This window comes from Bactrocera tryoni, chromosome 2, assembly GCF_016617805.1.
Source record: "Bactrocera tryoni isolate S06 chromosome 2, CSIRO_BtryS06_freeze2, whole genome shotgun sequence".
In the NCBI taxonomy this organism is placed as follows: Eukaryota; Metazoa; Arthropoda; class Insecta; order Diptera; family Tephritidae; genus Bactrocera; species Bactrocera tryoni.
This window is the reverse complement of record NC_052500.1, coordinates 13,111,804-13,128,368: the sequence shown is the minus strand read 5'-3', so window position 1 is coordinate 13,128,368 and position 16,565 is coordinate 13,111,804. Positions and strand designations below refer to the sequence as shown.

The following is a 16,565-nucleotide window of genomic DNA, read 5'->3' as shown; positions in this document are numbered from 1 at the left end:
TAGAAGTTTCCAGTGAAATTGAAAATTAAGAAATTTTGTGCTTTCTAGTCTAGTAATAGTGTTAACAAATGTTAGTAGGGGACTTAATATATATTGAATAAAACTTTCTTTTAAATTTGAACGAGGATTAGGAGTGCAAGAAATGATGGCAGCAATATTGCAAATGAGAAGCGTTAGTATTTCAAAGGCCAGCATTTAATAGAGGGTGAATTCAATAGAAAATAAGTAACTAAAATACAAAATAATAAGTAATATATACTAAATAATGAGACCATAAAGTAATACGAAAATAAATGTTTTGGACTAGCACAAAAAAAAATACCCTGGTACCTTTCAATATGGTATGTACAAAATGAAATAATTCCAATTATAGAAAATAGCAAAATAAATGCATTAAATAAAGAAGCTTTATGAAACGCCAGGCAGACATACAAATTCAAAAGAAACATAAAAACACTAGACACTTAATAGATTAAAAAATATAAATTTACATTTACTTATGTGTATAGTGTATAGAGTTAGAGAACATTGTGCTTACCTTGACCAAAACCGAAAGCGCCATAAACGCCCAAGTACATATCACGCAGCCCCGTGTCGTTTTCCACAGCCTTGTCATTCGACCATTTTGTCAACCACAAATTTGAGCCAATCGAAAATGCTTGATAGATGAAGTTCAAAACGAGGGTAGCAAGTGACAGGAAAATGCCAACACTTTTAATATAATGCTTGTAAACATGCATTTGTACCTGTATTGGTGGTGAAAAAAAATATATATATCGTAAATTTTTCACGTAAGGAAATAAAATACATATATAAACACAAATACTCACACCACCAGTTTCTGATTTTTCGGTTTCAATTAGTTTACCCTCTTCCAAATCAGTCTTCTTTTGCGACAATGTTGAAATTGCTGAAGTCTGTGAGTCTTGACGACCAATATTGCGGCGCCGTAAGCTACCTTTACCGCTCTCTAGCGACTTCACGGAACTACATTACGCATATAAATACAAAACAGATTAATGCCTTGAAAATTGCAACAACTAATATTTAAACTTACACAGAATCTGACAAACTTTCAGTACGTGCTAAGGAAATGGCCTTTTCGAATGTGCCCAGAAGTTCTTCCGATTTGATGGTACCCTCCAATTGTTGTTTAATCTCATCCAAATCACCCTCATCAGGAGACTCTTGCAGATGTTGTATAATGAATTCCGCAAAAGCGCCTTTGCCCGCCAACAATTCTTGATAGGTGCCACTTTCGCTAATTTCACCCAATTTCATTACATATATATTGTTTGTTTGCGGCAAGAATGTAATGCCATGCGTGACTAGTACACGTGTCTTTTTCGCCAACAGACCATTCGGTCCAATCACCTCTTCGAATATATGCTTGCCCACATGTGAGTCCACAGCACTTAATGGATCGTCAAGTAAATACAAATCAGCATTGCTGTATACGGCACGTGCCAAAGAAATACGCTGTTTTTGACCACCAGATAAATTAATGCCTTTTTCACCGATTTCAGTTTGATCGCCAGCTGACAGCATGTCGATATCGGCACGTAAGGCACACGCATCTATTACACGATTATAACGTTTACGATCGTATTGCAAGCCAAATAGAATGTTATCACGTAGTGTGGCATTCTGGATCCATGCCTGCTGCGGCACATATGCAATACTGCCCACTGTGTTTACGCGACCCGACAATTTGTCCATTTCACCAAGCAGCGCATGTATGAGTGAAGATTTGCCGGAACCAACTGTACCAACGATAGCGCACAATGTGCCTTTCTTCACTGTCAAATCGATGTTTTTCAACGTCTGTTCTCCATCACCCCACGAAAAGGCACCTTTTCTGATGATCATTGGATCGGCTGAAAGTTAGAAAATTTTAATGAGATTAGTTAGGAGTGAACCACAATAAAGTTTCGCATCATATTTACCTTCTTTGGGATCATGCTGGACACTGTTTGGATCCAATTCTTCGCTGTTCATGAATTTATTAATACGTTTCACAGAAACTTGAGTCTGTGTTTTATTTTGGTGATGTGTAAAAGGATTGTAGAAATAAATATAAGTTAGTTTATATATTGAATAAAATTTATCATACATTGAGTATGCACATATAGTAATGAACAATTTCCTTGTTAGTAAAAGCGAAAAATGAAAATATTTTTTTGTATTTTTTTTAGTTTCAAAACTACAATATGACAGTAAACCAAGTGCTATATGCTACAAGATATTGAAAAACGTTATAATTAAGCCAATTATACATGAATTGCTTATAGTGAATTTCGAAAAGCGACCAAGCAATTGTTATACTCTTGCAACATGGTGCTTCAGAGTACAATAGTTGTGTTCACCTAAAAGTAATAGAGTTGTATATAGGGTTATGATCAGGATTATGAGAGAGAGAGAGAGAGAGAGAAACATTATATTTTGTACCCGGTGTCAAAATTTGTTTATAGGCGTGGCACCGCCCACATTTAGATGAAATCACATATCTCCGCAACTACTCCACTAATTGAAACCAAAATCGTTATACACCGATCCTAACGATCGTATGTCACGATGTGAAAATGGGCACTAGAAGCACTCTACCTCCCATATGTCACAATTTTAGATTCCATATAATTCTTTCACTTTCCACTACACAGCACCAATAAATATATTCGGATAAAACTTTGCAGAAATAGTGGCTTTGTGGTTAGCCATCTCGAGTCCGATGTGGATGCCAGTGCGTATGACTAACTTTTTGCCGAAAATATCGGTGAATATGTGAGATATGTTATTGAAATTTAATGAAATATTTTCTTGATAATAATATATAGTACATTGAACTAAAAATTGGTTGAATCAGGTCAATACTGCCCTTAGCTCCCATATATGTATCTAATTTAAAGATTTTCAAACTTTCAGTTGACCCATGTCGGAGTTATATTAATGAAATGGAGAGAGCGTATTTTTCTAATAACAGTGTTTCTTTATGCCTAAAATTAATAAAAATTGGACAAAAACTTGCCTTAGGCACCATATAACTGATCTTCAAGAGTCTGAAACATGCGGCTGATTTTAGTCTACAAATTGCAAGAGTATAAAAAAATTCGGTTACCCGAACAAACAACAAGTGTACGGTGGGTGTTGTCAGCAACAGCAAAAATTTTGAAATTTTGTTTAGAAACTTTTTTAAAATTATTATTTTTTTTGATTAATTAATTAATTTTTTTTATTAATTATATTTTTTTAAACTTAAAAATATTAAAGTTAGCGCTTTACAAGTCAGTTGGGGAGTGGTGTAATAGATATTAAGCAAAATTTATTTTTAAATATCATTATATTTACAAATTTCAGTACAAAGGATTGCAACAGGGAATATTTACAAATTAATTTACATCTACATAAGTATGTACATATATGTATGTAACTGAGCACATTAAACGATTTATCGTTTATCAACAGAGTAAACACAAAAACAAAAACAACGACAACACATGTAATAACACAATTATAAATCAGGTCGACTTACTTGAACCATGTTGGTTATCAACATGGGCAACATTATTAATGGAAAGCGCAAAATGTTGAATAATGATAATGAAACGAATATTTTAGTTGCATCGAGAACATTGTTTTCATCAATTAAAACATATGTACCGAAAGTGACCAATGACACCTAGAAGGGCAGAAATAAAATATAAGAAATTTGTTTGTTATCATAGTGAAACGGTGAATACATATGAACTAATGAATATTTTAACTTTTAGAAGAAAGTTTAGAAATGCATGTGTATATGCACTAGAGGCCTTGAGTTTTTTATTTGTAATCATTTTCTACGACTACTGCCACCAATGCTGCTTTCAAATGTGAAGCAATGTTGTGGAAACTACGTATTTTCTTTGCACTTAATGTGTTTTGCAATCATTGCTATAGATATTCGCTCCGCATTATAGTAGTTAATGAGTGAGTTCATTTTTTTTTTGTTTTGTTTTTCTTTTGATGTTTTTATGAGGTTTTTCTCCACCAATCCGTACAAATTTGATGTTTTACCTCAGCCAAATCGATAAATAACATTGGCAGCGTAGCCAACGGTAGTTTCATATTCTCGAACAGCGCGATACTAACGAATACTTTGGATACCGTTAGCTGATTCTCATTACTTGATAAAACGTATGTAGCAAAAGTAACTAAGGAGACCTTTTAAATGCAAAATTTATTATAAAAAACATGTACATTTTACTTATTCGTGTTTATCGTAAGACATACGAATAGTGCTGTAAATAAAAGAAATGTTGGTATTTCGGAAAATTATATCAGCTTACCAAGAAGGGGGCACATGACCAGAGAAACGAGGTTCCGGCGTTTAAGTACGCAGCGGCTTTTAGAGTCTCTATTTCCTTCTCACGGATTTGCAGCACTTGATTTTCGAAACTTGGCTCCCAAGCATATAATTTAAGCACCTAAAACCCAAATAATTTAGTCTTGTAATGCAAACGGATATAAATAAAAAAAAAATCACTTTATTATAGCTTTGGTTAACTAATATCCTCACCTTTATGCCGCTGAGCACTTCGTTCATTAGTTTAACACGTTCATCCTTATACTTCATTTGTCTGATCTGATATACTTTAATGCGATTGGCTATAACACCATTAACAGGAATCAGAATGATCATCACAGCAAGACCGGCCAATACGGAAGGCCCCAGTTGGAGCCACAAAAAGTACATGGCTAAGGCAATTTGTAACGGCGCTGACCATATCATATTTATGTACGTTGTTAAATCCATAAAACGTTGCGCATCTACAGCCATTAAATTGACTATTTCACCCACTGTCGATTGTTTGCGTGTTGCATTTGAGATGACTAAAGCTTTGCGGTAGATAGCATTTATAAGTGCAGTACGAATGCGCAAGCCAACGACGAACATGCGATGGAAATATTGTCCCAGGATAAATGTTTGTGCAGCAGCTGTAATGAATAGGAGCACAGAATAGAAAATACCCTTCCATTCGGGTTGTTTTTCGACATTTTCGTCGGCATAATCTTCCACAAAACCTATAATTAAACTGAGCACTTGAGGTTGCGCAAATGCCAGTAAATCACAGATAAATTTCAGTAAGGAACCAAGCAAAAAGACTCCTCCAAATGATTTAATAATAGGTGGCATTATGGATGTGATTTTTTTCTTCTCTTCTGAACGCCCATGGGGGTTCTCAAATTCCACTTTTCCATTACTATACTGCGCCTTGGGCTGTGGTGGTGTTTGGCTCTTATAATTTTTGTGCACACTTTTATTCCAATAGTACGCGAATATTGGCATGATTTCGTTACAGCTGTCTTGTGAACGCAAATCCCATAAATCTTTCTCCTCTAATGGATTTCGATAACCTCTCCATGCCATACCATCGAACCAAGTGTATGTCACGCGAGACAAGAAACTTGCCGAACTTTCCGGTATTTCGTTCTACAAAGAAAAATTTATATTAAATATACCAGTCAGGCACATTTGTTGAATAACTTACATTCGTCCGTTTGTATTTAGTTTCTCTGGGCATGGCATCGGCAAAACAGTTCAGCAATAGCATTGCGCAAGAAAGTGCGAAATAAATCATGTAACTAACATAATTGTATTCATCCCACGAATAGTCGGGTTTGTCTGCAATGTCAGAGTTCAATATCTTACTTCGCTGGTTACTTTCACGGACTTCGGTGCGGCATTGAGGAATTGCAAATATTACAAGCAGGAACCAGAAAAGAAATTGTGCGCCGGACGTTTGCACACCATATTTTCGATTCAGAGGTATAAAAATGAACAGCAACAACTAAAACAAATAAATCATATATAATGAATTCTTAAAGGGGTAAGTAATATAAATATTGTTACTTACAAAAGTAGCAAATTTTATAATAGGACCCCAGATATCAACAGGATGGATTAACGAGGCTGTAGCCTCATCACCCTTCTTTACTAAAGCGACAATAAAGTCGGTTGCCGAAAGAATAAGCAAAGCACTATTCAAAACCAATTTGCTAATGTTAAGTTTGTTCCAAGGGATGTTCTTATCTAAACTTGCTTTCAAGTAGTAAAAATCGAATATGCAGAAAGCCCACAAAAATGCACATGGGGCCCATACTAGAACAGTCTTTTCAAAGCATTTTGTAAAATCTGGGTCACTGGTCCACCAAGTTTGATTTGCGTTCTATTACAATAGATTAAAAAAAGGTTTTAAATGAAAAATCGCAATGTATTGTAACTTACCCAAAATTCTGAGCCGCAAAACTCATCCATGGGATGATTGCCACTATCTGTCATTTTGATCTTCAAAGCAGGATTAAACACTTAACACACTTTGCTTTTTCTTAATAAAATTACGTTTTGTTATAATAACTGGATAAGCATGAATTTTTTGTAACAAAATAAGTAATTTGTCAAATCGAACACTGGCCTTCGCGCAGCTAGTTAGCTGCTAACCTGAAATTGGAAAATGTAAAACAGCTGTTATACAGAGATATTCATATGACTTCAATTTATAGAAAAAAATTACAAATGTTGATAACCATATCGTAATTTCCAGAGATACAAAAAAAAAGAGTCGATAATTTAAAGAACAAAATATTCTATTACACGATCTATATACATCGTTTTTATGAGTAACTAAAGCCGAATAAATAAAATCATTTGTTTCCCTTCTTTAAATTTAATCTAATCATTTGTAACACCCTGTTATGTAGTCTACAAAATATTTCTGCGTTACTGAAAAAACGAACAAAGCTAATTGCTGTCAACGAATGTCATTTTCGGTGACAGTAGTTATTTCATTGTACAGTTTGTTTATCAACTTCATTTTTATTAGAGTTTTGCAACTTGTAAAGAATTTTCTAGTGTTTATTTACAGAAATTACATTTTGCCAATAATGTCTCATCCAAAGAACTTTTTAGATGCGGATGAAAGCCTACTTGAAAAGAATTTAAAATTTGTCAAGGTAAGTGAAATTGCTACAAATAAAGAGCACGGTTATTATTTAATTTCTCACTGAAAATTTTCGTTTTCAGAATGAAGTGGAAGAAGAACTCAAACAATACTTTTCTGGCACAAAAGATAGTGATGGGTTAAATGAATCGCTGGCACCACCACGTGAATATAAAGTTGTTCAGCCTAAACCAGGTAATGACGAAAATATTATGTTTTAATGAGGTTGGTGGTATCTTATCAATTGTGTTTTTTTTTCTTGATGATTTGCAAAATCATGAAAGATAAAGTATAACTTCTTTTTTCACTTTTCCAACTACTCGCATCATAAATTAATACATTTTTATGTAGAAAATGCAGTAGTGATATATACAGAAATGTTTACTTTCACATAATTTAAATTTACTATTATTCCACCACAAATGTGTTAATTAAACAAGACGCTTGGCTGAAACTGTCGGCAACCCAATAATAATTGGTTGTGAAAACAATTACAAACGCCTAGTAAGCTGCTGATTGGCACAATGCATTTTAATTAATTGTAATTGAAATTGACTAGAGCATGAACAAATCGTTTTGGTATCGAGAAGGAGAAAAATATATCAAGTGTGAAACCGCGGAAATACTTATATGTAATCATATGAGTGCGTATATCTAAAATGTTAGATAAAGAAATATATTTATGTTTATTTTATATTTAAATTTTCATAAATGCTATGACATCAGTCTTACTGGTATGTTAGTAAAAATGTGCTTTTGCAGCGATCATGTTTAATATGTACTAAGCGTTTTTTATCTTCCATATAAAATATTGAAAGAAGTAAAATTAAGCAGTTTAGCCTCAGGTTTTATCTGCTATTTAAGAAGCACTCAAGTACAGTTTACTGACAGCAGCTAAACAAGTTTCTGAAACAAGAATGGTGAATTTTACCCAAAGACAAAAATGTGTTAGTGAAATCTTAAAATGTTTAAAGAAATTATCATGCATATGTATATTTATTACTATAAGATCTTGTTATACAAAACATTAAAATAGGTGTACATATAGACATATGTGAAACTATTCTCCTATATTAGAAGCTGTATCAGAGAGCACATGTTGACGAGTTTTTATTTGACATTTTCTTCGAAAGTAATTGAGCTGAGCAAAAAGTGCATGATTTTATATAAACATGTATACTTAAGCACTTACATTTATACGAACACATGTTAAAATACATATATTTTTACTAAAGTTCAACATTAATTGACATTTAAAATTGGAGAAATTTATATTTCAATTTATGAGAATTGAAAGTCGAATATTGATATTATTCTTAACATTCAAATCTCTTGATTTTTAGTACATAAGTAGCAAAGCAAACAAAAGAAATTGTGCTGAAAAGTCTCTTCAAAAATAAACTCTTAAAATTGGGTTAAGATTGTAATTTATTTTGTAATATCATTGCAATGACCACGAAGAGAACAATACATGCGAAAGTATGTTAAGTTAATTAGTAATTGTGCGAGAGTAGATTCTTTTCGATAATGAGATATTGAGGTATGCTAACAAATATTTCAATTTCCATCAAATAGTGTTTAAAAATTCTAGCTTCGATTTCGCAATTAATCCAAGTGATACGGGTAAACACTAACAAAGCTGCATAAATTATAAATATGTACATAATTCAAATGCCCACACTGTTCATATACAAATAAATGTGCCGACTGACAAAATATATGGCTTTGAAATTCAAGACTTTAAATAAACATACTTAAAGTAAATTTGTTTTCACGCATTGATATATACACAACTAATAATGTACATATTTATGTATGTATGTGTATCGGAAACCTGTGCCTGTTTAACGTTTTCTGTAGCAGAAGCAAATCCAAAGCAATTTTTTAAAAACTTCTAAAGTCTTATGTTGTTCGATCGCAGAATCTGCAAGTTAGCCAATTGATACAACACCGAACCCGTTCGTCCGATAGATTTAATTCATTTTTATTTTTAAGATCACTGATGCGTATGTACATATTAATGTATGTATAACACTGCTTTTCGTATGCGAATTTTAATCAATTACATTTATTTAATATTCTGCATTTATTCTTACAGATGTGATGTACATATACACTTCTTTATGCGTGCAAAATTCAGCGTTGATTAACTCTTAGAGATAAGCTGACACTCTTTGTTAATAAATGCTGATGTATTTCTTATACTACCTACGAAATTTGCACCCTTTAAATGTATACTTTGTAAGAAAAAATCAATTACCTTGAGCTGTTCCATATTTAAGTGGCTCCGACAATAAGAGAAAAAAACCAGAACTTTAAAGTAATCTGAATTTCAACTACATGGGTAATGCTTTTTAGATTACTCTATCTATACCATATTTCAACTATGAAATCTTATCTTATCGACTCTCTATTTTGAAGTATTGGTAAAAAAAGCTTTCATATCAATCGCCAAATATGAAGCATCTATGTACATAGAAACTAAACCGTATTCTAGTTAACAAAAATGATGTACACGCGTATACTAGAAAATACCAATATTATTAGAGGTTTCATTACATATTTCACAAATTAATTTGTGTTGTTTAGGGTATATGCTCGTCTGGAACACACACCATATGTCAGTTCTTATAAATATGATTATATTTTTATCAGCACTCATTGTAATTTCGTAACAATATGAAATGTTCATACCGTATTAAATGCATGTACACACATACATACATATGTATGTATATAGCAAACTTTTTGTTTGTTTGTGCATTCAGTCATCATTTTGCGCACAGTTCTCAATATCAACAACAGTTCGTTTATTTAGTTTAAACACATTTATTTAGCGACGTTTTTGTGAAAAATGTGAAGCTACATGTTTCATGCCTGGACGCCAACTGTATTACTGTATGATTTATTGTTGAAAAACATATTTTATGGTAAATTTATATATACATATATACACTGGTTTCCTTAATCTTTACGATTACGATTATCCAGGTTGCATTTTTCTTATCGTAATTGGGAGAGAGTTCACCTATAAATGCACATACATACATATGTATCAACTGTTATCAGTAGGCTTCCCCATTCGTTCTCTTGCTTTTCGAAACTCATAGTGATACAGCTGAAAAATTGCATGCCATACCACGTTTTCCCTATTCCCAATCGTGTATATTTAGGCTATTTATATAGTACAATGTTTTTCGCGGGACGCCCAAATTGCGTAATTTTGTTTATCTTTGATTTTCTTGCACACTTCTTGCTGTTGACGCTTTCAACGCGAAATACCCCAATTGACACAATAAGGAAATGAGTTTCCTACTTGAATCCTTTCTAAACCCCTACTTTATTATTTTTTTTGTTATATTACAATTAATTATTTACTTTTGGTACGCTTTGTTGATCAAGTTTATTACGCTCAAGTCAACAATTGTTTGTCGCAAGGTTGCTTCTCCTGCTAGTCCATAACTGGATAAATCTTATCGTTATAAAAACACCCATAAAGCTCGTAGATAAGGATGTTCAGTACGTGTGCTTGATATTCATATAATATACACATAACAAATAATAATAATTTCTTCTCGGCTTAGTAGTAAAGAGTTGTTTGTTTTAAATTTACGTTATTTTTCTTGATGTTTTCATGAAAATATGTAATTTATTTGTTAGATCGCGCATGAAAAAAAAATTTTGTAAAGAAAAATTTAAGATTTAAAAAAATATTCAAATTTGTTTGCAATTTATATTTCTGTTGTTTTTGCTTAGCCTTCCAAAGCAACTAATAAAAAAAATTATTTCGAATTTGTTTATAAATTGTTCGTATGTTATTCTCAGTATTATTATGTGGTATTTTTTTTTTTGTGTAAATTACTATACTCATTAATATAATATATTACTTTATTAATTTTCAAAAAAACATTTATAAGATTTAGCATATAGAAAAGTATGTGATTATTTTAAAAAATTGTATGGACTAGGAATCAAAAGCAATTAAGTTGTCAATGCTTTTACTATTTTGACAGTTTCTGCTGTATTTATTATTTTTGACTTAAAGTAAATACCATATACATACATACATATGTATATGTATCTGTATATATTTACAGTCTTAATTACGAAAAACAATATTCATTAACAAGAAAAAACGTTAACTTCGTTTCGAAGCTAGAATACCCTTCACAAATAAAAAAAATTCCATTAAAAAAACATTATTTTGATCAGACAGTTTGTATGCTATAGTAATCCGATCGAAAAAATTTATGCCGAGATTGTAGTGTTGGCTTGGAAAATAGTCTGTTTCAAATTTTGTAAAGATACCTTGTCAAATAAAATCGTTTTCCACCATGCTTTTGATTTTGTTCAGGGTATAAAAACTTATAGCAGTTAAATAAACGGGTTTTCAATTATAGCAGTCACATTGCGATCCTCAAAATTATTAACATTTCAGGTATAATACACAAACACAGTCAAACCTTTACGTAATTATGCATATGTACGTATGTATGTATATACCGGTCGGTGTATTTAATAACAGTTGCTTCAAGAATCGTAATCCAAACAAAAAACTTCACTTGCGTGTACGAACATAAATATGTAAAAATAAAGCCTAAAGCGTGTACGAACATAAATATGTAAAAATAAAGCCTAAAGCCTCCGTTATTCACTTCAAATGTAAAGTATAAAACAAACAATTTTGTTTGTGGTAGTGCACATTAAACCATTATAACTTCAAACAAAACTAAAAACCTATAATTTAGAATTATCATCAAGGCCAATCAGCACGTTGGCAATTAAATTATTATAAAAAAGTATATGTATATGCGTGTTTGTATATACCAAATAGATATGCTTTTATTGATTCATTTGTATGTAGATATGTAATATGTAGAACAGAAATGTACTTGTACCCACATATCTGTAGTAAGAATGAATGAGCACGAAAAATACTTCCTCTAACCTTATAAAAAAGACTTAGTCACCTGCACCACTTAAAAACAACCCACTTGTTTGAAATTAAAAACTAGTGAATTTTTATAATTGAGTTGTAAATTAAGTTTTTTTCTTCCGTATCAACTGAGTATTGTGCAATTCAATCAAAATTCTAATTACCGGTGAATTTTGATGTTTTTTTTTCAAACATTCGCGGCACATTCTCTTGTTACATATATATTTACACATCGGGGATTTTTAACGTTATTTTGCATTTCATTTTGGCCATGTACATATATAATGAGAATTTTTGTTCGTGACTCTCTTTGCTTGGTTGAACACGATCTTTAGAGATATTTCTCTGCACACAAAATTTACACAAAAATCAAAATGTTAAAATTGCGATTCACAGAGTTTGACACAACAGCACACAAACAAACACTAATAGCGATTAAATACAAAAATTTCACTTCCACATTACCTTTTTTTTTTGAAGTTCAAAAGATCGTACTTTTTCGTTTTCACTGACTAGTCCACAATTTAAAGAGCTTTGTACCGTCGCGTTCGAGCACCTCGCACCAACTGGTTGAACTACCTAACGCTTCTACCTTTTTGTCTGCTGGCGGTTGCGTTTCTGTTAGGCATTTACGAGCAGCAATAATGTTTTTGTTATTTATTGATGGCTAGTTGGAATGTGTCTACAGATATACATATGTACATACATTTGTATGAACTTAACAGCTAGAAAATATAAAGATGGGGCATAAACCATTATTGCCTCTCCAAGTAGTCTTAATTGTGCGCTGGGCCACCAGTTGCTGGGAGCGCAATCAGCTCTTAGTTGCCTAAAAAGTGTGAGCAAAAGCTAAAAATGTGACTGAGAGAAGTTGAAGTACAGAGATAAGCTTCTATGTATTTCACGAGTGGTTTGTGTACGTATTTGGTATGCATGTATGTATCTATTTTCATATCTACATAATAAAATTCACTGTAGAAGTTATTTGCGGGAACTTTTTGGTTTTGAAGTGATTGGGCTACTAATGTCATTTAACCCACACTAGTAACAAATATGCAAATAACTAAAGTTTCATTATGTTTTAACTTTTTTTTTTCAAACAAATTCAAATGCTGCGTCATTACAAAATAAATAGAAAATAATGTGTGTTAATGAATGTAACGTTTTTTATCGATTCCGTACTTGCATACATATTTGTATATTTGTTGTTGCTAAGAACTATGCCATTTGTCTGCTGGGTATTGCATATGTATGTATTAGTGGGAGTATTTCTGATTTTGCCATTTTATGTAATTTAAAAGTGCAAAGTCATAGTTTGATTAACTAAAATAGCCGATATTGAATTGGTATGATGCATAAGTTTGGGGTTTACAATAGCTCTTCAAACACATTGGATGATTAAACGGAGGATCCTGAAAATAAATTGTATGATACTGGAGGATTTCTCCAGAATATTTAGATATATATTTTTAGATGTGTTTTTAAAAAATTAAATATTATAGAAATCAATAATTTACTTGTAAAAAGCCAATAACGATCTATACAACATCCGTTCCCACGACAGTTGGGTCTAACGTAACCGAAACGGAGCCGGATTTTTTATCCGGTCAAGGACTGTCAACTCAGCAGAATTCTGCCGTTACAACAACAACAATTGCATGACAGATTCGAATATACATATACAAATCAATGTCTCAAAATAACTAATTGATAAATACAAACATGTTTATATATACATGTGTATGTATACATGCATGTAATAATGGTAATCCTTAAGAAGACTTCTTATTTACAAGTCATAGAGAATATTTCTTTATCAGCTATGGAATTTAAGTTATGTTACAAAAAATAACGTTTCATACTCATATCGACCGTTATTCAGTTACAAAAAGTTCATTGATCGGATTCAAATCCTCCACGTGAGTCACTTCATGTTTCTTATCAGTAGTCAATATTGTGTTTCCTAATATCGTATTTGTTGAACCCATTTTAATTAGCAACACATAACAACATTCAATTGATTTTTAATTCTTTTCGCTAGTTTTATAGCGAAAGCAGAAGTCATGGTGGTGATAGCCATAAGAATATTAGTCAATATAAACTAGCAAATAAAAATTGTGACGTATACAGAGTACGCTAATAGTTTATTGACCAAAACCTAAAGAGACAATCATTGCACAAAAATCTTACCCCCTTAAGATAACATCAAAATGCACCTGAATCTTTTATACGTGTATCTTTAAATGTTGAATACCTGTATACATGTATGTACATGTTTTTATAGAATAGATTATATTTCCGAATCATAATGCCAACTTGCAAAAATTCGTTTGACAAAGGTTCGATTTGGAGGTGTGTGTGCCACTTTAAGTGATATCTTTAATCAATTTAAATCATATATTTCAAGTATGTAAGTTGGGGGAAATTTGTGAGAACCTACAGGTATGTGATTCACATAGCCATAGGTTTTATAAAATATCCACACGATAATCAATATATTTTATTACTTAGGTATAATACATTTTTCCAGTGGCATATTACATTCTCTACACTCTTTATCTGAAACATAGAACAAGTTGTCGACTTCTTTACCACAAACACATTCAGATTTAGATTTAGAGATTTTGAACATGAATGCGCCTTCGTATTACATAACTTACTTAAATTACTTTTAATTTTTTTGTCTCAATAATAATATCTCAAGAGTGTTGTGTATAAAATTCAAGTCGAATGTTGTTTAAGAATGTTTTAATTTTTAAAAGACAAATTTTGCAGTCCAGTTATTTTTGATTTTTTTAGTACGATATATGTAACATGTGTTGCTAAATTTCTTTATAGCTAACATGCTTAAACTATCTCAACTGAAAACTTTCGCTTTGTTATGATCGTTAACCTCTTACGCTTTTCTAACAATAATATATACACATGATGTGACCCATTTTAAGAAATTTACAAATACGCCATGTGTATGTATTTTCACTCTCTTAAAGTTGAATATTTATGTATTTGTACATACATATAGATGTGTGCAAAATACATATAAAATAATTTTGGCAGGTATTTTCGTAACTTTACATTCGTTTATAATATTACAATTATAAAGGTTATAATTTTTATACTTATTGGAATGGAATTGGTCTAGCCTTCGGTTCAAACCGCATACCCCTAATATAATGAATTCCGATCCTCTGGTTAACGTTTTTAACGACAACTAAATATATATTGAAATTATCCACAACGGTTGACTCGATATCACAAATGTATTTACATATATCTCATTTGAAAATGTTTATTAAATAAAAATAAATAAATAATTTTAGATGATGCGAACTCAAATGTAGCAATAAAATTTAGTCTAAGTAAATGATCTTTAATGCAATGTTCGGTTACACCCGAACCTACCGCTTCATTACTTGTTAACACTTATTTTTATTTCAGGAATTTGCATCAAAAGCTTTAAAACGAACACAAATGATAAATTTTTCATCAATGTTTGTCAAACTGAAGAAATACCGCCACCGGAGGACATTACCGAAGAGCAGTTGGCTGACATTTTGCAATCGGAAGTACCCAGCTCCTTTCGTATTCCCATGAGTATTTCCGATCCACGTGTAACTAAGGATAAATCAAATAATTCAGTAGATGTTTGCGATATTGCGATTAATCCCACCTTCTTTGTCAAAATTCAAAAATCCTTATTATTTAAAGACTTTTTCCTGGCCCTAATTGCCGAAGCTCTAAACGATAAATATAATGTACAAATAAAAGTCGAGAAATCAATAATATTGCAAAATAGAAAATTCATTGGTACACTGGTGCGGCATCGTGTACGTAATAAGGATGTTAAAACCGTTTTGAACTCTTATAAACAACCAACTGAGGAAGACAAAAGGAAATTGGAAGAACTTGGAAAACCTAGTGGCGGAAAGAATGTGCCATTGGTCCAAGAGATTGATACAAATGAGATGAATGTGCTAAAGCAGAAATCAGAACAATTAAAGCTGAATTCCTCCAAGATTAAAGAGGCAATATCACTAGCTGGATCCACAGTGCCGGAGTTTAAGCTGCGTGCTAAATTGGCCAAAGAGGAGGTTCAAGAAATACAGGCGGAGTTCTATCTACCAAAATGTGTAAGTAGTAAAAAGTGAGACCAAATCTCAATGTGTACTCTGGACTATTAGATCACTGCAGTTTCGTAAAAAATATTTTGTTTGACAAATACCGTAATTTGTAATAATTACATTATTTTCACCACAGATATCGTCAAATGAAATCACACTGGATATTGGAGAAGATCGCATTTTATTGGAATCTATGAAACATGGATATATGTTTGATAAGTTTGTGAATTATCGCTTGAATCAAGAACGTACTCGGGCAATTTTCGACAAAACCAATAAAGTTAGTTAAAATACTATAAGAAAAAGAAAAAACTTAATTTAATTTTTTAAATTTTTAATTCTAGATGCTTCAAGTCCGTATTCCTGTATATCCAGTTCATTAAAGTATATGGTCATCAACAGATGTAAATGTGTACAATTAGAGAGTTTAACTCATTCATAATTTTTAGTATATAAATTAGGTGCACGGAATTTTCAACTTATTGTTTTTTTTTTTCAATTTACAAATAAATAAAGTATTAAATTTAACAGAAA

At 31.8% G+C, this 16,565-nt stretch overlaps 2 protein-coding genes across 12 annotated transcripts in view; one reads left to right on the top strand and one right to left on the bottom strand.

Moving 5' to 3' along the window:
* LOC120768030 (multidrug resistance-associated protein 1) overlaps positions 1–12,507 on the bottom strand; it is a 25,003-nt gene extending 12,496 nt beyond the window's left edge. For 7 of the 11 annotated variants that reach the window (XM_040094520.1, XM_040094512.1, XM_040094511.1 and 4 more), the window contains exons 1-11: positions 12,376–12,506; positions 6,263–6,475; positions 5,892–6,203; positions 5,526–5,825; positions 4,553–5,467; positions 4,323–4,460; positions 3,530–3,676; positions 1,947–2,031; positions 1,058–1,877; positions 831–987; positions 539–746 (exon numbers count right to left, since the gene is read on the bottom strand). In XM_040094520.1, coding sequence (XP_039950454.1) covers positions 539–746; positions 831–987; positions 1,058–1,877; positions 1,947–2,031; positions 3,530–3,676; positions 4,323–4,460; positions 4,553–5,467; positions 5,526–5,825; positions 5,892–6,203; positions 6,263–6,316 — 3,136 coding nt within the window. In that variant the 5' untranslated portion in view covers positions 6,317–6,475; positions 12,376–12,506. Of the gene's footprint in view, positions 1–538; positions 747–830; positions 988–1,057; positions 1,878–1,946; positions 2,032–3,529; positions 3,677–4,322; positions 4,461–4,552; positions 5,468–5,525; positions 5,826–5,891; positions 6,204–6,262; positions 6,476–12,375 lie in introns of all 11 variants that reach the window. The other 4 variants (XM_040094515.1, XM_040094510.1, XM_040094514.1 and 1 more) reach the window with 2 other exon arrangements.
* LOC120768031 (PIH1 domain-containing protein 1) lies at positions 6,813–16,565 on the top strand. Its single transcript, XM_040094522.1, has 5 exons — positions 6,813–6,987; positions 7,058–7,169; positions 15,349–16,040; positions 16,168–16,311; positions 16,376–16,565. The coding sequence occupies exons 1-5, from the start codon at positions 6,919–6,921 to the stop codon at positions 16,412–16,414; spliced, it is 1,056 nt and encodes a 351-aa protein (XP_039950456.1). The 5' UTR covers positions 6,813–6,918; the 3' UTR covers positions 16,415–16,565.

Bases quoted from the DNA above. Each gene is read 5' to 3' on its own strand.
- LOC120768031 (XM_040094522.1), top strand. From the start codon at position 6,919: ATGTCTCATCCAAAGAACTTTTTAGATGCGGATGAAAGCCTACTTGAA. The intron at 6,988-7,057 runs GTAAGTGAAATT...TTTCGTTTTCAG, and splicing joins AGAATTTAAAATTTGTCAAG to AATGAAGTGGAAGAAGAACT. The intron at 7,170-15,348 runs GTAATGACGAAA...TTTTTATTTCAG, and splicing joins AGTTGTTCAGCCTAAACCAG to GAATTTGCATCAAAAGCTTT.